General features: G+C 42.2%; 1 protein-coding gene across 1 annotated transcript; it reads left to right on the top strand.

The window, feature by feature from the left end:
- Nucleotides 1-41: 41 nt before the first annotated feature.
- Nucleotides 42-19,579, top strand: fntb (farnesyltransferase, CAAX box, subunit beta). Its single transcript, XM_071467210.1, has 12 exons — nt 42-271; nt 1,108-1,172; nt 4,778-4,850; nt 5,612-5,703; nt 8,832-8,978; nt 10,810-10,893; nt 12,840-12,926; nt 13,044-13,173; nt 15,779-15,911; nt 16,332-16,443; nt 16,572-16,686; nt 19,121-19,579. The coding sequence occupies exons 1-12, from the start codon at nt 173-175 to the stop codon at nt 19,283-19,285; spliced, it is 1,302 nt and encodes a 433-aa protein (XP_071323311.1). The 5' UTR covers nt 42-172; the 3' UTR covers nt 19,286-19,579.
- The last annotated feature ends 669 nt before the right edge of the window (nt 19,580-20,248 follow it).

Raw genomic sequence — 20,248 nt, 5'->3', positions numbered from 1 at the left:
CAGAGGTTTGTTCCCTTGGAGACGCCGTAGCGGGAGCGCGCACAGTTTCCGCCCACTCCATCCTCGGCAGGAAGTGAGCGGAGTCCAGAGAAAGTGAGCGAACTACCAAAACAAACTACCAGCACCACCTCAGCTGCAGCTTCACCACAGATAACGGGGCTCTAGCATCACCATGGACGGTGTACCGACGCCCCTGCGGTGCTTCAGTGAGGGCCACTCCGTGGAGAAGTTCGTGGATGACGGGGTGGAGACGGTGACTTCGGTGGAGCAGGTGAGCTTTGTTAGCTAATGTGGCTAATGCTAAAGTTGCTAGAATTGACTTTTCCGTTGTGGATGGAAAAGTGTGACAGAGCATCGGCTGTCACACACTTATTTTTTTTTTTAATCTAGTTATTTTACCCACGAATTAATCCGTAGATCGGTAAAACGATCCTTCGTGGTCAGTAGCTCGCCGTGCTTTAGCCAGCAAGCGAGAGCTTTTAGCCAGCTAGCATTGAACTGTAATTGGATTAAGTTTGAACTAACCTAGTAAGGTAGGACGCAGCAAGGGTGGGAGACACAATAAAATAAGTTTCACCAGGACCAGGTTCAAAAATTATATTGATGATTATTATTTTCATTCCCGGGCTTCAAAAATAATAAAATTTGCCAGATCTGGAGAAGAGATGTCTTGAGATGTCTTGTTTTGTCAAACAGTCCAAGACCCAAGTCATTCTGGTTGCGGTGATGTAGGACAAATAAAAGCCTTAAATCCACACATTTGTAAAGATTAAACCACCATATTTTTGGCATGTTTACCTGAAAATTACTGTCACTAATTGTTTAGTGTTCTTTTGTTATTTATTGTTTATTTTTGTGGCAAAATCAGAATTAAGTCAAAATATAACTTGTCAGGTTCATATATATCTTATTAAAATATGAAACTGTCCAAATACTGCAGTGCAGTCTTTGTGTTTCTAAGTCTGTTGCTCCAATTTATGAACTAATCGTGCTTCTGCTCTGCTTTTGGCTAATAATGACTGGCTGTTGACAAGCTGATTTTATTATAATGACTGTTTACACTCTACTCTTTCCTGCCTAATCTTTTTTTTTTTTTTTTTTTTATAGAAAAAAGTGGAATGCAGCATTGAAGAAGTCATAAGTGTTTACAAGCAAATACACAGCTTACCACAGTGAGTATTCACAGTGTCAACATGCTGCAGAAAATCTGTGCTGCTGCCGCTCATGAGCAGTTTACCAAATAGGGAGCTCCATCAAACAGAAGCACAGATAGTGATTGAGGATGGAGAGTTTTCTCTTGAGTTTTTCATCGACAGTGCTTTTTTTCCCCCCATGATTCATGTGGTCTTTACACAGAGGATTCTCTGAAATTCATGCTTCATGCTGTAACAAGAAAAAGTGCCAAAGCTACACGATCATAGCGGAGACTTTTTTTTTTTAACCTGAATTTCTGTCGTGCTGTTCCATTAGGTCTAAGTTGTTTTTACTTCTGAGTTTGTGACAATGTTAGGTGCTGCTTAGTGGTTATCATCATTCATGCACATCTAACAAGAAGATCCCCCCTTGGAAATTCTCCTTCAGAAAAACATTGTTGTCACGTCCCAGTCTTTTAATTGCAGCTGTCAAAAGACAACAAAATGTAAATTGCAGTAAACTGGCTATAAATTACACCATTGTTATTCTTTAGAGGACTAACATAAGCTAGTTTTATATTCTAAATAATAATTATAAATTAATTTAATATTGCATTTTTCAAGGACTAGCCATTAAACAGGAACGATTTATTATTTTCACTAAACGTTGTTAAGCTTTCTCCTTAAGAGAGGTGGAGCTGCCCTGTTTATGTGTAGAAAACTTTTGCATTTGCTTCAGACATGTGACTCTGTTGGGTTAGATATTAGTTCAATAGTTATGTGAAATCAGGACAGAAAAGTGGTCTGAGCTGAATTGAGTACATCAAAAAAGCCTTTATATGATGCAGTGTATAACATTAAGTACAGAAAACACCTATTCTCAAACCCAAAAGGTGATAAATTGGTCAGACAGTGTGAATCCATAGTAATCATCTGTTCACAGGTTTCTCATAATGAACAGCTATTATCAAACATTTCCAAGGACGCTGCTGATTGGCTGTGGGTGTGTGTTTTTTTTTTTTTTTTCCTTTATCACAAACACCTGCTGTTTTCCAGTAGACATGGCTGCAGGGAGACGTATGATGGCTATTATCTAAATGATGCACTGATCAGCCCACATGCTTTGCTCCTGCTATCAGCTGTCATCAGTCCTCTTTTAATGGGGTGACTCATCCCATTTCTATGACAACTGCTTGGACATGAATGTCACCAGCACGGTGCAGCCAGTGGGAAAATGTTTATTCACTGCATGGTGCAATGAGAAAATTAACAGAGTTAATCAGCAGAAGTCATGTGTTTTTAGTAGTGAGGATTTGTTTTCTGTGGGTCGGCCTGGTCTTTAGGTCAAAACACATGTTGAACAGATCGAGGTAAAGGTTAAAGCTCTCAGTGTCTGGTTAGTTAAAATGAGATGAGGTGTCGAAGTTAATCACAGTCATGAAAGAATCCAGGCTGTTTGTTTTCGCTTCTTCTTACATAATTTTAGCAGTTTAATCAGAAACATACCAATCTGTGTTTTTTTTTTTTTTTTAAGTTGATACAAAGATGCATATTTTTCCAATCATATCTGTCAATCAAATGTGGTCAAAAACTAAAACTGGTGCAAAACAGCTTAAGCTTTGTCGACATACCCACTAAAACTTTTTCTCAGTTCTTTGACAGTGGTGCTAAGTGGGAAAAGAGAAAGGGAAAGAGAATAGAGAATTCACCAATGTTTTAGAAAGTGCAAGCACTTAAAACACGTTCACTGTTGCTATCAATAAAAATGCAAGAAGAACATTTCTGTGGCAGCAGCCAGGATTTTTATAAATGCTGAGGTCAGAATTCAAACCTCGTCCAAACTCCCATGAGAGATGTTTGACCAGAATCTAAGAAATCACATTGATGTATTTTCTGTGAACGTCCTACATGAAGACATTTTCACACTGCCAGGAATATAGTTTAAGCTTAAACTTACTTTTAGTTGAACTGTTTTCTTTTCACCTTTAAAGATATTGACCCTGAAGGATTTTAGAATAAGACCTTATGTGATTTGAGTGTGCTTATAGACTGTAAATTTCCCCTTGGGCTGAGAAAGCCAATACAAAAATACAGACAACATGACCTCACGTTGCACTATATACAAAAGTCACAAGTTTTTGAATCTGGCAGTGCAGATGATTAACAGGAGTAGAAGTGGGAAGATATCAGTGTTTTGTATTCTTAACCCTCAAACATCCGAGTGTTTGTTCTCATTTCCCTTTCAGATGTTTGTTCTACTCGACTTGAGACGGAGATTATGGGTTTGATTTACTTGCCAACTCATCTGCGGCCCCGTCTGCCCTCAGCATTTAAACAGCCGAGTTGAATCCTCATCTGATGCGCATAACTGTGGTGGGCGGACCGGCTTTTAGCTGCTTAGCGCTGGCTCCCGCGCTCCCCTCTGATTGTTGTTGTGTTTCTGAATTGCTGCTGCGGCCAGCGATCTGTGACTAACCCTGTGTAGGTAGAGTGTAATTACGACCATCGTAGCGAGCGCTGCGTGAAAAGAGCAGGCAGCAAATAGGGCCTGGGTGGGTGGGTGGTTGGGGAGGGGGTGAGGGAGGGTCTGTCAGCTGTCTTTGACTCACTGACACACACACACACACTTGTCTGTGGAAAGAGCTACAGATGCAGATTAAAGTTGCGCTGGCGTTCCTGTGGAGCTAACACACACACAGTGACATTAAAATGATGGAAGGGAAGAGTGTGTGTCCCTTTGCTCAGGAATGTATTGAGTATTGAGTGTTGCTTTCGTAGTGTTTTTCTCCGTACACTACACTCAGACTTTCTTTCTGCATAAAGCTTTAGATGAGTTCAACTTTTTATTTATAATGTGGTTCCTCTAATTCTTATTTCATTTTTGTGTTTATATCTTTTGTCGCTGTGACACCTAACTTCACCCCTGGAGTTAAAGGAGTATCATCACATTTTATTTTAATGTATATTTTTACAGGGATAAGTGTATAACATGGACCGGTGCCACATAAAACAGCATTAAGCTCCTTTGCAGTGCTGACTCCCAGATGAGCCATTATACAAACGCAACAATAAATACACACAAAAACAATGATATAATTACATCATCTTTTTGTTCACCTGGACTTCCTGTTTCTGTTTCTTTAATGCTCATAATGAGGACGCCGCTGAATATTCTCCTAGTTGGAAGTGAATAAAAAATTCAGCAGAAAATGAAAAGGAGACATTGAATAGGTTATAGCAGAGTGGAGTAAAATAAACTGTGAAACTGTGTAACTTTGTACTTACCGTGTTTAGTGAAAGAAAATCTATACCGACTCAAGTTTATTTCATGAAAATAAAAACTGAAAATAAAGAGCCTTATTAAATGACTTGATTACAGGTGAGTGGACAGTTTGTTTGAAACATAAAACCAGTTTTTATTTTATACTTCCTTGAGCATTATGACTTGCTTGTCTTGTTATGACATGTAATATTCAAAACAGCAAAAACCAGCGCACCTCTGTGGTACCTACTGTCTGTCATATCTACAAGGGGAGTGAGGGGAGAGTCTTCTTGCAGCTGTCTCTCTCTGTGGGCGTTTTCTGTCACAGTCCACCTGCTGCGTGTTTGTGATCGATCTCTCTGTGTCTGTTTTTGCTCCTCAGGCCAACGTTGTTGCGGGAACATCACTACCAATATCTCAAGAAGGGCTTACGTCATTTATCAGACACCTATGAGGTATAGTATCTCGCAATCCAAGCAAGCAAAGAACACATGGTCAAACATCTGTCAGGGACATGTTGGGTAACTCTGCTGGCACATACAGCTCCAGTGTGTCAGTAATAACCTGTGCTGACCTGAGGGACAGTAACACTGGATCGGCTCTCTCTGCTTTAAGTAGAAGCACCATTGTATTCACTTTTCAAAAATTGGGCTTGCCTACTCTTGGGAAGGTCATTTCAGTTTTGTTTTTTTTGTGTGTGTGTGTGTGTGTGTGTGTGTAAGTGTTTGTGAACTATTCTCTCACCAGAGAAGAGAGAGAGAGAGGAAAGAATTTGTTGCTCTCCCCACCTCCAGCTCAGTATCGGACTGATTTGACTGAAACACAGACTGACAGCCAGTGTGTTGGCAGTGCTGAGACAGTGTGCATTTATACGTTCAACTGAACATTACAGCAGTGGGAATTAGAAGCAGAGTCATGATATTATGTAATAAAAACAGCACAGAACACAACAGTGTATTGTTTGTGTCATAAGCATGAAACCTGATCACATATTTACCAACCGTTGAAAATGAGTGGTGTGATATTTTCCCATGTGCCTCGGCTCTTTCGTCTTCCTCCTGGGCCTCTCTCCTCTGTGTGTCTGGCAGAATTGTTTTCCCTCGTCTCCGCCTCTGACTGACTGATCTCCCCATCTCATTTATTGCTATAATTGGTCATCTGATGCCCATCTGATCATGTGATGTCTGTGTGTGTGTGTGTGTCCCTGTGCAAGTAGTGTCTGGATGCTAGCAGACCGTGGCTTTGCTTCTGGATTCTTCACAGTCTGGAGCTACTCGAGGAGCCCATTCCCTCTGCTGTCGCCTCCGAGTGAGTCACACACACAGATTCATACTCTACAACTGCACTGCTACCAAGGGGCAGAAATAGAGCCAAATAAAGCCTGTGCATTGCCAAATACTTTTTTTTAAAATATATATATAATTTATTACCATTGCATACTTTTCCTAATGACTAAAATGCTACAAAATGAACAGCAGCAGCTACACTTAAACTGCCAACGATAGGAGTGGTAGTTGCTGCTGATATAATCCTAATGCCCACCCCCACGTGGACACACCAGTACCTGTGGAAGAGTTTAGGCACTTAATATAAAGTGAGGATGCCTTCAAAAATAACGCGATGAATGGTTTTATATCCATCTCTGAGCTTCATACAACAGTTAAAACCTAATTCAAATCAACACTTGTGTGATTGTGTGACCGCTCTTTGCCTTTTAAAACAGCACCAGCTTCCTGGAGAAGCTGCCACAGTTGTTCTGTGGGTTTAGTGTCTCAGTGTCTTCTATCTCTTCATAGAATCTCTTACTGACTTCATGGTGTTGAGATGTAGATGTGGATATGTTCTCTATGACTCCGGCCTCATATTGGGGCTCATTGTCCTGCTGCAGAAAGACTCGGGAACCAATCTGATTTCTTCCTGACGGTGCTGCATGATGGATGAGAATCTAAACATCTAAAGAGGCTAAAAGCTTTGCACAGTGCTGTATAAGTGATGACATTTATTTACAGCATGATCCTAAAGATAGACATAAAACACGTAATATGAAATTTAACAGTGGTCTGTTAAAACCGAAACGGTATCAGTGCAGACAAACAGATTCATGTCACCTGTCACCATTGAAAATCCTTCTCACTCATCTCGACAGGCAGGCATCTCGACCTGTTTGTACTGTTTAATTCTTCCTCTTGTAGTTTCCATGATTAACTACAGCGATTAATCTTAATTTTCTTCTGTAACTGAACACTCACATGTAAGAAGCTGTGAAATTAACATTTTTCCTCCATCGACAATGACTGATAGTTGTGATTAACAACAGTAATGACAGCATTGAGCAGAATAAGCAGGTGTGTTATTTCAGAGATGTCATGCAGCCATGACGTCAAACAGTGTTGCTGTTATTGCCACCGAAATGTCACTTGATTAAATTATTGCCAGTTGAAAGTAACACTCTGCAGACCCTGTAGCGAGCGGTGATGCCGGGCTGCCAACGCACACTCTCATTATTACTGTGAGGCGAGCCAACACACCGGCTGGCACTGCCCAGCGCCACTGTGACGCACTCGTGCTCGCACACACACACACACACACAAACACAAACACACAGGCCCTGTTCAGGGTTTTATAACAATGCAACCTACAACAGATTGCTTTCTCTGTCCCATGAAATGTACACTGTTCTCAGGTCAGTATTGGCACCGGACCGGTTGGCCAAAGTTACTGTAGGTTTCCCTTACAACTCAGTTGGCCAGAGGCATGCTCGCAGCTTTGTGATTTCTCTCCATGGCGGAGGATGAAGAGGACATTTGTGAGAGAAGCAGCTTGGTGCACGGAGGCTGGAAAGAAAGGAAGCTGTGGTTTTGATGGTCCGCGCTCAAGCCACGTCAGCTGGAGGGAACGGACCCGGCGGTGCTCGTTTCACAGTCTGCTGTGGCTCTGCAGGCCCGAGATTCAGAACCAGAGCTCTGATGAGCTGATGCACTGAGACAGTGTTGTTTGTGTGTGAGAAAAGTGTCCAAGTACTGTTAATGAAAGAAATGTGTTTCATTGTGCGTTTGTTTCTGAATTTGCAGATAAAGTTAATTGAAAATGCATGGTCTTTGTCAGACTTCATGCACAGTTGGACACATTCACATGAGGGATCTGTCCAGTCCAACCTCTGCTAAACACTGAGCAGCTTCATTGTGGGTCATTGAATATTTCGTATCTGTGACCACACTTTTAAATCTACATTGAAAATAACGTAGTATCAAAATGTGCAGGATCTGAAACCAACTCAGAACTCGGTGGGCCAATCACATACCATCAATACGCACTCACATAACACTTTATTAAGAATACCTGTTTATTCATGCAGTTATCCAATCAGCCAATCATGTGGCAGCGGTGTGATGCATGAAATCACTCAGAAACCGGGTCAGAAGCTTCAGTTAATGTTCACATCAAACATCAGATTGTTGGTGGGAAAAACAGGAATCATCCAGAGAGCAGTGGGTCTGTGGAAGGAAACTGTCTCTTTGATGGGGAAGGTCAGAGGAGAATAGTCAGACTGGTGGGAGCTGACAGAAAGACTACGGTAACTCAGATAACCACTCTTTACAACTGTGGTGAGCAGAAAAACGTCTCAGAATGAACAACACATTGAACCTTGAGGTGGAGCTACAACAGCAGAAGACCACGTCAGGTTCCACTCCTGTCAGTCAAGAACCAAAATCTGAGGCCGCGGTGGAAAGAGGCCCACCAAGACTGGACAGATGGAGACTGAAAAATGTAGTCTGGTCTGATGAATCTGGATTTCTGCTGAGGCTGCAGATGGTCGGTTCGGAATTTGGCGCCAATGGATCCATGGATCCAACCTGTCTGGTGGTGTGATGGTGCGGGGAATGTTTTCTTTATGGCCACAGTTCACTTCTTCTAATGGCTGCTTCCAGCTTGATAATGCTCCATGTCACAAAGAAAACGTTTCAAACTGGTTTCAGGAACATGACGATGGGTTCAGTGAACTTCGGCTGCCTCCCCAGTCACCAGATCTGATCCAGTAGAACAACCTTTGGGATGTGGTAGAACAGGAGATGTGCAGCTGAGAATCTGTAGAAACGATGTGATTTGTCATGTCAGCATGGAACAGAATCTTATTTGACATCATTAATTTTTTAAAAGACATTTTTGAAGTTGCTGTCCTGCATTTGATGTAAATCTCCTCGCTTTTTAGAATAGTGTCGTCATGGAGAACGAACCAGACGTTATCCTGAGCACCAGGTTTCATGTTGCACAATTAAAACTTCTCCCACAGACTTTTTACTTTTTCCACTATATACAACCCCCCCGAAAAAAATGCATACTCATGTTTGTTTACATTGTCAACCCATCAAATCATTGGTCTGGCTTACATAATTAGTGCTGGTGAGGTAACTAAACTTCTGCTCTCGTCTCTGCAGTGTGTGTCAGTTCCTGGCTCGTTGTCAGAGCCCGACAGGGGGCTTTGCTGGGGGACCAGGACAGCACGCCCACCTAGCACCCACCTATGCTGCCGTCAACGCCCTCTGTATCATAGGCACAGAAGAGGCCTATAATGTTATAGACAGGTACCACACTGTGTTACACTACACTATCAACTGTTACCGTGGTGATAAAAAAAAAAAAATTATTTCCTTTTTTGTCTGTTTTAATGCTGCACTATGTATATTTAATATTTTATGTTTCATTGTTTAAATTTTGATTACAGTGCTAAACACTTTAATCTCAAGTATTGGGTATATACATAGAAGAGACTATAAAAAGCTGAGTTCCACATCTTTCGAAGAGGCCACGTACTGTTTATCTGATGCCAAACACCTCAGCAGCTTCGATGTAGAGCATGAATTTAGTTGTCAGCACTACTCTGGCTTTTGAGATCGTAAGACTCAAACTGAATCACTTCAGATGCCAAGATCAGCAATTTGTCATGGTGACTTCACTGGGGAGATACAACCCAAGAGTTGCACCATGTACTATAAATAGTGGAATACACACAACACTGAACATATCGAATTGCCTTAAGGTATCACAGTGTGTTTGAGATCTCATGCAGTCTGAATAAAAGGGGAACATTTTTTCATTTACAGTCCAGGCCATAAGTATTTTGACAGCTACACTTTTTTTTTTTGTTCTTTAGCACATTCAGTTTGAAATAAAATAACATACAACATCAAAGTGCCAAGTCTCAGCTTTGATTTGAGCAGCTTTACATCAATATAAATAGAACTGCTTGGGAGATGAAGCCCCTTTTAATACAGCCCAAACTGCAAGATTGAGGTGGAGCTGTCTGTCAGAACGAGGAGTAAAGAGGAGACCATGCAACTGAAGAGGATCATAGTGAGGATCAAAAAAAAAAAAAGGAAACATCCATCAGAGAGACATCAAAGATCATTGCTTTGCCAAAATCAACAGCTGGGTACAGTCTGAACAAGCAGGCGCACAGGGACTCTAGGAAATTTTATGTGAAATAACAAACGACCTGGTCGGCGTATGGGTGCAGATCATTTGCATGGTGAAGAAAAAGCCTTTTGTGAGCAGAAAGTCAAGGTGTAGGCGTGCATGTTTCTTTACCACAAGATGCAAACCCCTGGTAAGCCTCAGACAACAGAAAGGCCAGGCTGCAGTTTGCAAAAACAAAAAAAACTAAACTTTGGTCACTGTGTTTCTGAAAGAGACTCTAGCTCCCACACAGATCTTTCTACACTGATGTAAACCCACTCAAATTTAAAGCTGAGACATGGCACTTCAATGTCACATCTATTATTTTATATCAAATTTAGTGTTGATTTGCCCACATACTTATAGTCTGGACTATATAATGATTTTATTGATGTTTGAAAATATCATGAAAACCAGATTCACATTACTGAGCTTTTAATCAGCAGCTGTATAAATGTGTTTGAAATTCACTTATTAATTGATGCATTCACATCCTCTTCAGTGTAATGATATTTTTCTGCAGTTCTACATCATTATAGATGTGACCTTGTTACAGATGTAGGGGAACATTAGAGAAGTCTCTTTAAGATGTTATTTAGCTTTATTTAGAAGCTAATTAGAACCAGTTGTAATGCAGAGGCAGTGTTTACGTGACCTTTTACTCCTCATTCTCTCTGCTGCTAATGTTCCCACTCTGGATTCCTGTTTCATTGAAGTGGAGCAGTTTCAGACAGATTTGCATTAGTGCTTCATGAAATTTTCTCTTGTTCTCACCATTTCTCGTCACCCCTCTCTCTCTCTCTCTCTCTCTCTCTCTCTCTCTCTCTCTCTCTCTCTCTCTCTCTCTCTCTCTCTCTCTCTCTCTCTCTCTCTCTCTCTCTCTCTCTCTCTCTCTCTCTCTCTCTCTCTCTCTCTCTCTCTCTCTCTCTCTCTCTCTCTCTCTGCTGACCCTCTCTCCAGGGAGAAGCTGCTAGATTTCCTATGGTCAGTGAAGCAGCCAGATGGCTCGTTTGTGATGCACGTTGGAGGCGAGGTGGACGTCAGGTGAGAACCCAGAAGATAACTCTACCTCCACCACCCTCCAGCCTCTACTCCCTCCCCTCTTTTCAGTTTAGTATTTGCTTTATTGTCACAACTCAGACAGATGCAAGAGGATGAAAAAACATCCAGAAACAGGACGTTATGTATTAAACATTTTGTGTCAGTCATTATCGTGCATTGTTGTCCATTTGCACATTGAGTCCCTTCATGAAATAAGCAGGACATTTTTTAAAAAGTCTGTTGTCTTTTCTTTTTCTTTCCCTCTGCATTTCTTATGCTCTTTTGTTCCTCTTGGTGTTGATAGAAAAGAGGAGAAATACCCACAGTTCTCTTGCGTAAGAGCGGATTTATGTCATTTGAGTTACTCTGTGTGTGTGTGTGTGCGTGTGCGTGTGTGTGTGTGTGTGTGTCTGTGTGTGTGTGTCTTTGAATCTGTTAAGTGGGGCAGTGGGTTTTTTAATAAGCAGCTTTGAGGTATCGTTTTCTGTTTGAACAAAGAACCTCAGCAGTCAAAGTTGCTTCCTCAGTCTGAGGCGTCTTTTATCTGTTGCCAACCAATTATTATTCTGCTGTCATTATATATTATTCAGCTCTTTGCTTATCAGTTGCTGCCCTGTGAAAACCACGTATCTCCAACTTTTTATAAACTAAGAAAAGCAGCCTTGTTTTACTTTTAACTTGTGAGGCTTTTATTTGCCTGAGAGGCTCCTGAGAGTTTTAGTGTTTGTTTGTTAATAATTAATTTACCTACAGTTGCTCTGAGAGGGAGTTCTGATACTGAGTGGAATGTCCTGGTGAAATGAAGTAAACTAATCCCACAGATACACGGTTTTCACTGGCAGCAACTTTCCATTAAAGACTGTATTCAGTAGTCTGTATTTTTTATTATAGTCAACAAATGAAAAGACCAAAACCAACAATGAATTGATCCTAATAACAAGGAATGGATCTTATTCTTCTGAGCCACAGACCTTCAGTCTGGCCAAAAGCTGCTCAAACATGTCATCTTTCTGACCCCATCCCATATTCACCATCCTGCTGCTGTAAATACTCAGTAGAGCACTGAATGTGTATCAATCCACAGCTGAAAATAGTCCCCAGCAAATGCACTATTTCCTCCTGTTTCACTAACGTTTGCTAAAAAACTAGCAGCCACTGTCTTAGGAAGCTACAGAAAAACATGAAACTATTTATATGTAACGTCTTTTTAAAGATTTACGTTTGAGAGAAAAACTAACACGCTGGTTTCGTCTCTTCATGAGAGAAAGAAAAACACAGCACAACACCAGCTTCGTCCTTCGACTTCGGACTTATTATAAGTCTGCTCTGCCAGAGGTGGTGGTGTTGACTCACTAGCAATGCTGCCCTTTTTCTAAAGGAGAATATTTGTTTGCTGTTGTCCATGAAATCCCCAGAAGAGACCAAAACCAGGAATGAGTCATTGAGTTAACATGATGAATGTAGTTTATTCTGAAAGCTCTGGGGTGACTGTTTTTTTTTTTATCTTTGTGTAGTTGTTTGTTGGACAGACGTCACTGAGCAGGCAGAACAAATCACCAAAACACAACAGAGTCTTTTAAACAGTTTCTGGATGACAGTGGAGCTCAGTGACGTGGGGGAATAAACTATTCCAGGCTGGTTTGTTGCTTGTGCCCTCTTCAACCTTTTGTATTAATAAGAAAAAGATAAATTAGCATCAGCTTTAATTCCCGATCAGTGATTAACGCTTTTCAGCCTCTTGACAGCAGAGAAAGTGAAACGTGTAGACCTGACAGTGTGACAGGTGAACACAAAAAGCAAAGTGGATGTTTCTGCTCGGTGTGGCAGCCGTCTAAAAAGACAGCGCCTCGGACGATCATGTGCAAATGTAGGAGGAGCGGACTTCCTGCTCGGCCGCGTCTCTCTCTGTTGATCTCCATCACCATGGTTGTGTTTTTCCCTTTTCACAGGAGTGCGTACTGCGCAGCGTCTGTGGCCTCGCTCACAAACATCCTCACGCCAAAACTGTTTGAGGACACGACCACCTGGATCCTCAGGTACAACAAGCCGACCACGGCCTTTTTTGAATTGAAGACTGTTTTTTGCTCCTCTTCTCCCTCCGTCATCTGTGTTGGGAGTGATCCACTGTGTGTCTTTCCTCTGTGTGAGTCCAGGTGTCAGAACTGGGAGGGTGGTCTGAGCGGAGTGCCAGGTTTGGAGGCCCACGGTGGCTACACTTTCTGTGGCACAGCCGCCCTCGTCATCCTGGGCAAAGAGCACATGCTGGATCTCAAAGCCTTGCTGGTGAGAAACCCCTCACGAGATTATCAAACAAGAGGAAGAATTAAAATGACACAAAAACACAGAGCGGAAAACACATAAATGAAAAGCGAGAATAAAACATTATGACTCGGAGCGAGATTTCAGTGAGTAAAACCAGAGGTAACGCCTGGTGAGCAGGCATTTTGGTCTGAAATATTACACAAGTGAAGCTGACAGCTTTGGTCCTTTTGGCTTGTTTCAGATTGACTTGAGTCCTGCACCCACATCAGTGTGTGTTCAGTCACATTTCCTGTCTCGTGGAGCTTTGAGCAGTACCTTGACATTATTTCATTTTGCTTGTTTACGTGTGTAGCCACCAGGCTCTTGGTATATTGGAGGTCATGGTTTCCATCAGTTTTCCTACACGGGCTTGTGTTGTGACTGTTGGGAATATAGTGTCAAATCCCCACAGGGAAATTCTCTCGTCATTTGCCTGCTTCCAGAGGAGGGAGGGATCAGAGCAGCAGCCCTGGAGCGCTTGAGACGCTGCAGCGGGGCAGATGCTCGCTGACACAAAGCTTAAGGTCATCTGGAAAAGAAAAGAGAGATAGTGTGTCACCAGTAGGCCAGCCTGCGGCACGTTCTTTTTTTTTTTTTTTTTTTTTTAACATCTCTTATTGAAAGGAGAAACACAGCTCCTGTTCGGAGTCAGTCTGCTTTCTTGTAGCGATGTTTGCAGTCAATGTCAAGCTTCTGCAGCGCTCTCTCAGCCACTGTCACCATCCTTTAGCACATATTCAAATTTGGTGTGGTAATAAAGTTACATTTGCATGTGACAGGTCAGAAAAGTAGTTCCGCACACACACACAGACACACACACACACACACACACACACACACACACACACATATGCTAGCAGGCTCGTACTGTAAATCGTTTCCTCCTTTAAACAGCCCTTGAGACCCCCCCCCCCCCCCCCCCCCTCCCTCCCCTCCCTCCCCTCCCTCCCTCCTCCCTCCTCCAGCATATGGATTTGTGTCTCAGTGGTTTAACCTGAGTGTCAGTGAATCTGGGTGGGGTGCCAGACGGGGCAGAGGTGGTCTTCGGTGGTGCAGCAGAGGTTGTAAGTCGACACCAGGTTGAGAATATCTACAGCAGCTGGACTCACCTGCAGAGCACTGTCACTGGTTCACAGCAGATACAGCAACGTCAAGTCTTTCACGTTCACCAGTGCTGAATTATTCCTTAGTATGAAAATGAACCATTTTTCAAAATTGATGTCTTGCAGTTTAAAAATTATCATCATTAGAAGATGAATATTTTTATATGTTGTATCGTTGGTTGGACAAAACCAGAAGTTTGAAGATGCTCGGGCTCAAAAAAATCGATCAAATCGATCAAAACAATAATCAGCAGGTTATCCGGGAACAAAATGAATCGATATTTGCCGCCCTAACGTGTGTTTATTCATTAATCTGATCAATAGACACATCTGGAAACATCTGTTTCATAAAAGAAAAACATGTGTCTGTACAGAGGCTAATCTCTGGTTCATTGTAACTGAGCCCCCAGCGTTGGAGTGGGCGTGAACCACAGTGTCTTTCATGTAGTTGCTCTTTACTTCTAGTGATGTGGGACGAGTCACACTGCATGAAAAACAGTTTGGTCTGAGTGAGAGACTGAATTCATCACTGACACTGAGAAGAGAGGCGTGTTGACGGCAGCTCTCAGATTTATGACGCCTGCTTGTATTTTTTAACAACTGAGGTTTGACTTTCAGGAATGACAGTGAGCAGTGTAGCGGTGAGTGCAGACGTGCTGTGTTTCTCACCGTTCAAAACCTAGAAATGACAATTTCAGATCTGACTGATATGATTGTGTGTGTGTGTGTATCAACACCAGCTGCTTAATTTTAACGATGCTATTGTCTCACACATTCCCTGTCAAGTAAAGAGGAAGGGAAGCAACATATTTCCCACAGTGCAGTCTGGCCAGTGAATGACCCGTCTGTCTGTTCAAATCAAACCCAGGCTGCAGTAACTTCAGCAGCAGCAGCAGCGTGAAGCATCGATGATGTCGATTACACTCTGCACTAAATGTGTGAAGGCCAAGGGGAAACTAAAACCAGCTTGTGACGCATATTTATAAAGAGCGTTTCCTTTATCCTACATATGTCTACTCTGCAGAGGCTGGTGTCATTACCACATCATCGCAACCAGCGAGGCTGAGCGCCCTCCACCTCCTGCTCCGTACTAAAACGCTGCATCCTCCTTCTCCAGCGGCTAAATAGACTAAACGTTGTCCTCCCTCTGTCTGCAGACAGACCAGACCCCAGCTGGCGTTAAACCCAATATCCCATAATTACTCGATCCAAGCAGGGAAGACTGGATGTGCACCAATTAGTGGTTTCCATGGCAACAATGCTGCAAAATTCCTTCCCTTCTGTTTCTGAAAATGTTAAGACGCCACGCTCCTTCACCCCGTCTTCGCACCGCTCTGCCTCTGGGTCCTGTGGGAGTCTCTGTCCCTGGCGGGGTTCAGGGTGGGTGTGGTTACCCTGACAGCGACTGAGGGATCACAGTTCAGTGTCCTCTGTTTGTTTTTTTTGATCATGTAAAATGTGGATCTGTCGTGTGTCTTCCTCAGCGGTGGGTGGTCAGCAGGCAGATGCGATTCGAGGGAGGCTTCCAGGGCCGCTGTAACAAACTGGTGGACGGCTGCTACTCTTTCTGGCAGGCTGGACTCCTGCCTCTGCTCCACAGAGCCTTATTCAAAGAAGGTACTGTCACTGAGGGTAGACATGATGTTGATTAGTTCTTTTTTTTTTTTTTTTTTTTTTGTCGCGTTACAAGTAGAAAATACTGAGTAGCTTTGTATTTTTGACCAGTTATGGCATTTTCTACTTTTTAACCACATTACCAAGCAAATTCTTGCTGCTTTTTTCATTGAAGGGTCAAATCAAGCTGAACTCACAAACATGAGAAAACACTAACAAACAGCTTCACTTGGCCTGAGTTTTGTCTCCTCAGATGCAACAAAATCATCAACATAATCTGATTTTGGTCACAATCGACCATAAAAAACTCCCTGTAGCTCTTAAGTAATAAATAATCTTTTCCGAGCTGCACTAGATACACACAGTGTGTTATGATTCCATGTGTGACGTCAAGAGTTTTGTGTTTGAATTGTGTTTGTGCAGGAGAGTCGGAGCTGAGTCGGCAGCGGTGGATGTTTGAGCAGCAGGCCTTGCAGGAGTACATCCTCCTCTGCTGTCAGAACCCAACAGGGGGCCTTCTGGATAAGCCTGGCAAGTCAGTACCACACCATCGAGACACACACACACACACTTTGAAACACACACTGTTACATGTGATTCATGCGGTTTTATGCATTTGATTTTTACGTCACTATCCTGCATTGTGTCTTTGTGTGTGTGCAGATCCAGGGACTTTTACCACACGTGTTACTGCCTGAGCGGCCTCTCCATAGCACAGCACTTTGGAAACATGGACCTCCACCATGAGATGGTCCTCGGCAGGGAGGAGAACAGGCTGGTGAGGCTGCAGCAGGGACGGGGAGGGTGGATCCATTCAGAAATTCAGCATTAGACACAAACAAGACCTGGGTAACTGCTGAAGATGTATAATGTCCAACCAGTTCCTGAAGAGCAGAGTCCAGTCAGTTCACTGGAGGCTAACTAAATACAGAACATAAAGCAGACACGCAGATGTAAGAAAATAAGACACCTCTGTGTAGCAGACTTATTTTGGTTGTAGCTGATTTTACCCTGGATGTTATTTAATGTGGCTAATTCTATGAAGATGAGCAGTGTTGCAGTGTTTTAATGTAAGTTAATCCTGGAACTGTTGCCATTAGACTGGGATTCTTCTTCTTATCTGAAATGTGTGCAGTAGGTTTGGTCACATTGTTTAACCATCTCTTTAGTTTTCTTTAACCACTTTCACACACGGTTGAGTAGAAGCTTCACACCACTCTCTTGCCTGGCCGCTAAATATGAAACCACAGCCACAGTCAGTTCGTGTAGATGAGCCTGAAAACAGCTGGAAACAGATGTAAGGTGTTGCAGCTGACTCAGGCTGACTGCAGAAGGGGCATTTTTCAAATGTAAAAAGACCCAGCACCCAGCACAGGTCTTTGTCACATCACTCTGATATCCAGATTGATGGGTTTCTTCTAAAAAAAACACGAAAATATTATCAGTATGTTTGTTTTATGCGTCAGTATTGGCTCAAAAAAGATCAGCATTAATCAGACTCCTGATAGTTACAATTTTACTGAATGCCAAACCAGCGCGATGTGATCAGCTCCGATGAGTCAGCGTGCAGCAGTGATGTGTATCTACAGGACCTTGAAAATGAAAAGGAACTTTTTTTTTTTATTAAATTAACTCAAGGTCTTTTAAAAAACTCTCATCAGCTGCTCATTCTCCCTGTGGTGCACTTGCACTTGTCATTTCTCCACCATTGTGTGATAAATGGTGGAGAAATGACAAGTGCATTGGTTTGCTATTTTTGCAGTGTGCAGAATGCACTTAACTGATGATTTAACTGCATTAACAGTAACAGTCAAGAGGCTGAGACACTTTTCTTTGTGTGTCTTATTTTCAGTTTAGTGGTCTGGGGGGGGGGTTATTTCCTGATCCAGGTTCGACGTTCGATGTTTGACATTGGGAGGAGTTGACAAGGCAGGCAGTCGCTATAAGACAAATGACATGTGGTTGCACTTAAAGATGTGAACGGCACCGGCAGTGGTGTTGGTTACATTTTCCTGTTTCCTGTTGTAATTACTGGCACTAACAGCGCGTTACAGTAAGTCTGCCCCTCTCGTGCATGCATGCATATGCATACCAGCTCATATAATGTAAAACAGCAACCAGCACTTCTGTGTTCAACTGGACATGATGCTACAGATCAGAATCCAGACTGCGTTGTTTATGGCTTTTCATGTATAGTTTTTAAAGCCACTGGATGTGGACAAACTATCAGGAAAACATGCACTTTTGAAACAATCCAGTTTATGAGCCCTGCAACAAATGCTGCCTCTGTGAGCAATATTACGTTCTCTGTTTTTTTTTTTTGTTTGTTTTTTAGGAGGTGTTGATTCAACTCTGGGACTTTCTGAGCTTGTGTTTAGTGGTGGTGTTGTAATAGATGCTATTGTAACGTCTCATCCGCTCCCACAAACTACCAAAACAAAAAGTAGAATTTACAATGGTGGAATTTATCACAGGGCTGTGAAAGAGCTTTTTTTTTTTAAATCTTACATATGTTCTTGATTTTCTGTCCACATTTTCATGTTTTTGTATCTTTTTGTTCAGTATTTGTTTTGTTATGTTACTCATAAGTTGTTTTAGACTTCAAGTCTTACATATTGTTTCTTAGAAATGTCAGTAGCAACGTTGATAAATGATAAAAGCATTTTATATTTTTGTTTTCATGAATTTGAAATAGGGCTGCACATTTAATTGAAATACAATTGAAATCACAGTATGGCCCAGTGCAGTATCCAAGTTACAGGAACTGCAGTTTTTTTGATGATGGTAAAATGTGTCATAACAGTGGTGTACATTGTTATAGCACCGTCATCGTCATTTTCAGTGGAACTGAAATGTAAAAACGATCATTCAAACTGAAATTGTGACTCATATCGCAATCACAATATCTGCCTAAATAATTGGAGTATGAATTTTTTTTTTTTTGGCGTATCATTCAGCCCTAATTTGAAAATAGTTTAAAATGTTTACATTAAAATGCGTTTCACTGCCGGTTTCATTCTCAGAAATCAGTGACTTGTCCCTGGGTAGTGGAGGGGGTAATAACTGTTCTATCAGACTTAGTGAAACTACAGTTACACTCACACCAGATTAGATAAAGTGGGTGGGAAATTGGGCCAAAAATAGGAGCAAACATGCTTAAAAGAAAGAGTGGTATAACATGCGTCTTGTTTTCCTTCTGCTCTCTGATGTAGGCTCCAACTCATCCAGTTTACAACATCGGTCCAGAGAAGGTGGCTCAGGCCCTGCAGCACTTTCACCGGCTGCCTGTCCCCGAGGACACCAGGCAGCCGGGAGCCTCGGCTGACGGCGGACAGTCGGACCCTGCCGCTGCCTCTGGATCAGCCGGTCAGTCCTAGTTAGTTCTCAGCGGAGACGTCACTACATGCGAACCAGCCTACTCTGAGGGACAGACTCGAAGCAACAAACAGCGGTCAGGTCTGACGTGGACAAACCCAAGAACCTGCAGGATGGTGGAGCTTCAGTAGAAATGAGGGCTGGGAGTTTTAGGAGTCTGCCCTAATAAAGCTCAACAGTTGCGTGTGTGCAGCTTTGCATACAGCTCAGTTTTTGCTTGCAATGCCTATTGTTTTCATTCTCTGAAATAAAAGTGAAACTTCAGTATGACGACATTAATAAAACTTTATAGAGCACTTTTCATAATGGTGTTAGAAGATGCTTTATGACTTCTGAGTATGGTGATAAAATAATTCAGACAGATTAGAATTTAACACAGGCAGATGCAGCAGGTAAAACCAACCAACCAACCAACCGCTGTAGTTTAGTTTCTAAGCACCTGTTGATTTAAATTATTTGACAGCAAACTCAACTCATAATACGCACCATCCGAATGATTAAAACATTTTAGATAATTGAAGTCCCTACGATTTCTAGCATCCAAAGGGAAATGCAAAAAAAAAAAAAAATCCAACCCCTAAATAAAGAAACTGCTTCACTATGTTCCTATTGTAAGTAGGTTGGCCACCAGCTGTTGCTCACAGATGAAGACATCAGCTGGCCCACAGTGAAAGTGTAAGGGGAGACTCGTTACATAATCAGACATAAAAGTACATTATGCCCTCAGTCTTATTCCAGACACCTGCCAGCAACACTGGAAACCAGAAAAACCTGAAGTCATGTTGGACTACTCTGCACCAGGACATCCAGGCCTGAAAACCTTTTCTGCAGCAGTTGTGGTTGTTAAAACGACTGATTATTATAAAGTGAAACGCCCATCACTAAAAAAAAAAAAACACACACACACACACAGGAAATGCTGATATTTCTTAACATTTTAACCCTGTGGTCTGACAGCTAAAACA

The sequence above is a fragment of the Trachinotus anak genome, unplaced genomic scaffold (genome assembly GCF_046630095.1).
Source record: "Trachinotus anak isolate AG129_WGS33_773 ecotype Australia unplaced genomic scaffold, CSIRO_AGI_Tana_v1 ptg000031l, whole genome shotgun sequence".
Lineage (NCBI taxonomy): Eukaryota > Metazoa > Chordata > Actinopteri > Carangiformes > Carangidae > Trachinotus > Trachinotus anak.
The sequence above is the reverse complement of the archived record's forward strand: the minus strand, read 5'-3'. Positions and strand labels throughout refer to the sequence as shown.

Bases quoted from the DNA above. Each gene is read 5' to 3' on its own strand.
- fntb (XM_071467210.1), top strand. From the start codon at position 173: ATGGACGGTGTACCGACGCCCCTGCGGTGCTTCAGTGAGGGCCACTCC. The intron at 1,173-4,777 runs GTGAGTATTCAC...TTTGCTCCTCAG, and splicing joins CAAATACACAGCTTACCACA to GCCAACGTTGTTGCGGGAAC. The intron at 8,979-10,809 runs GTACCACACTGT...CCCTCTCTCCAG, and splicing joins GCCTATAATGTTATAGACAG to GGAGAAGCTGCTAGATTTCC.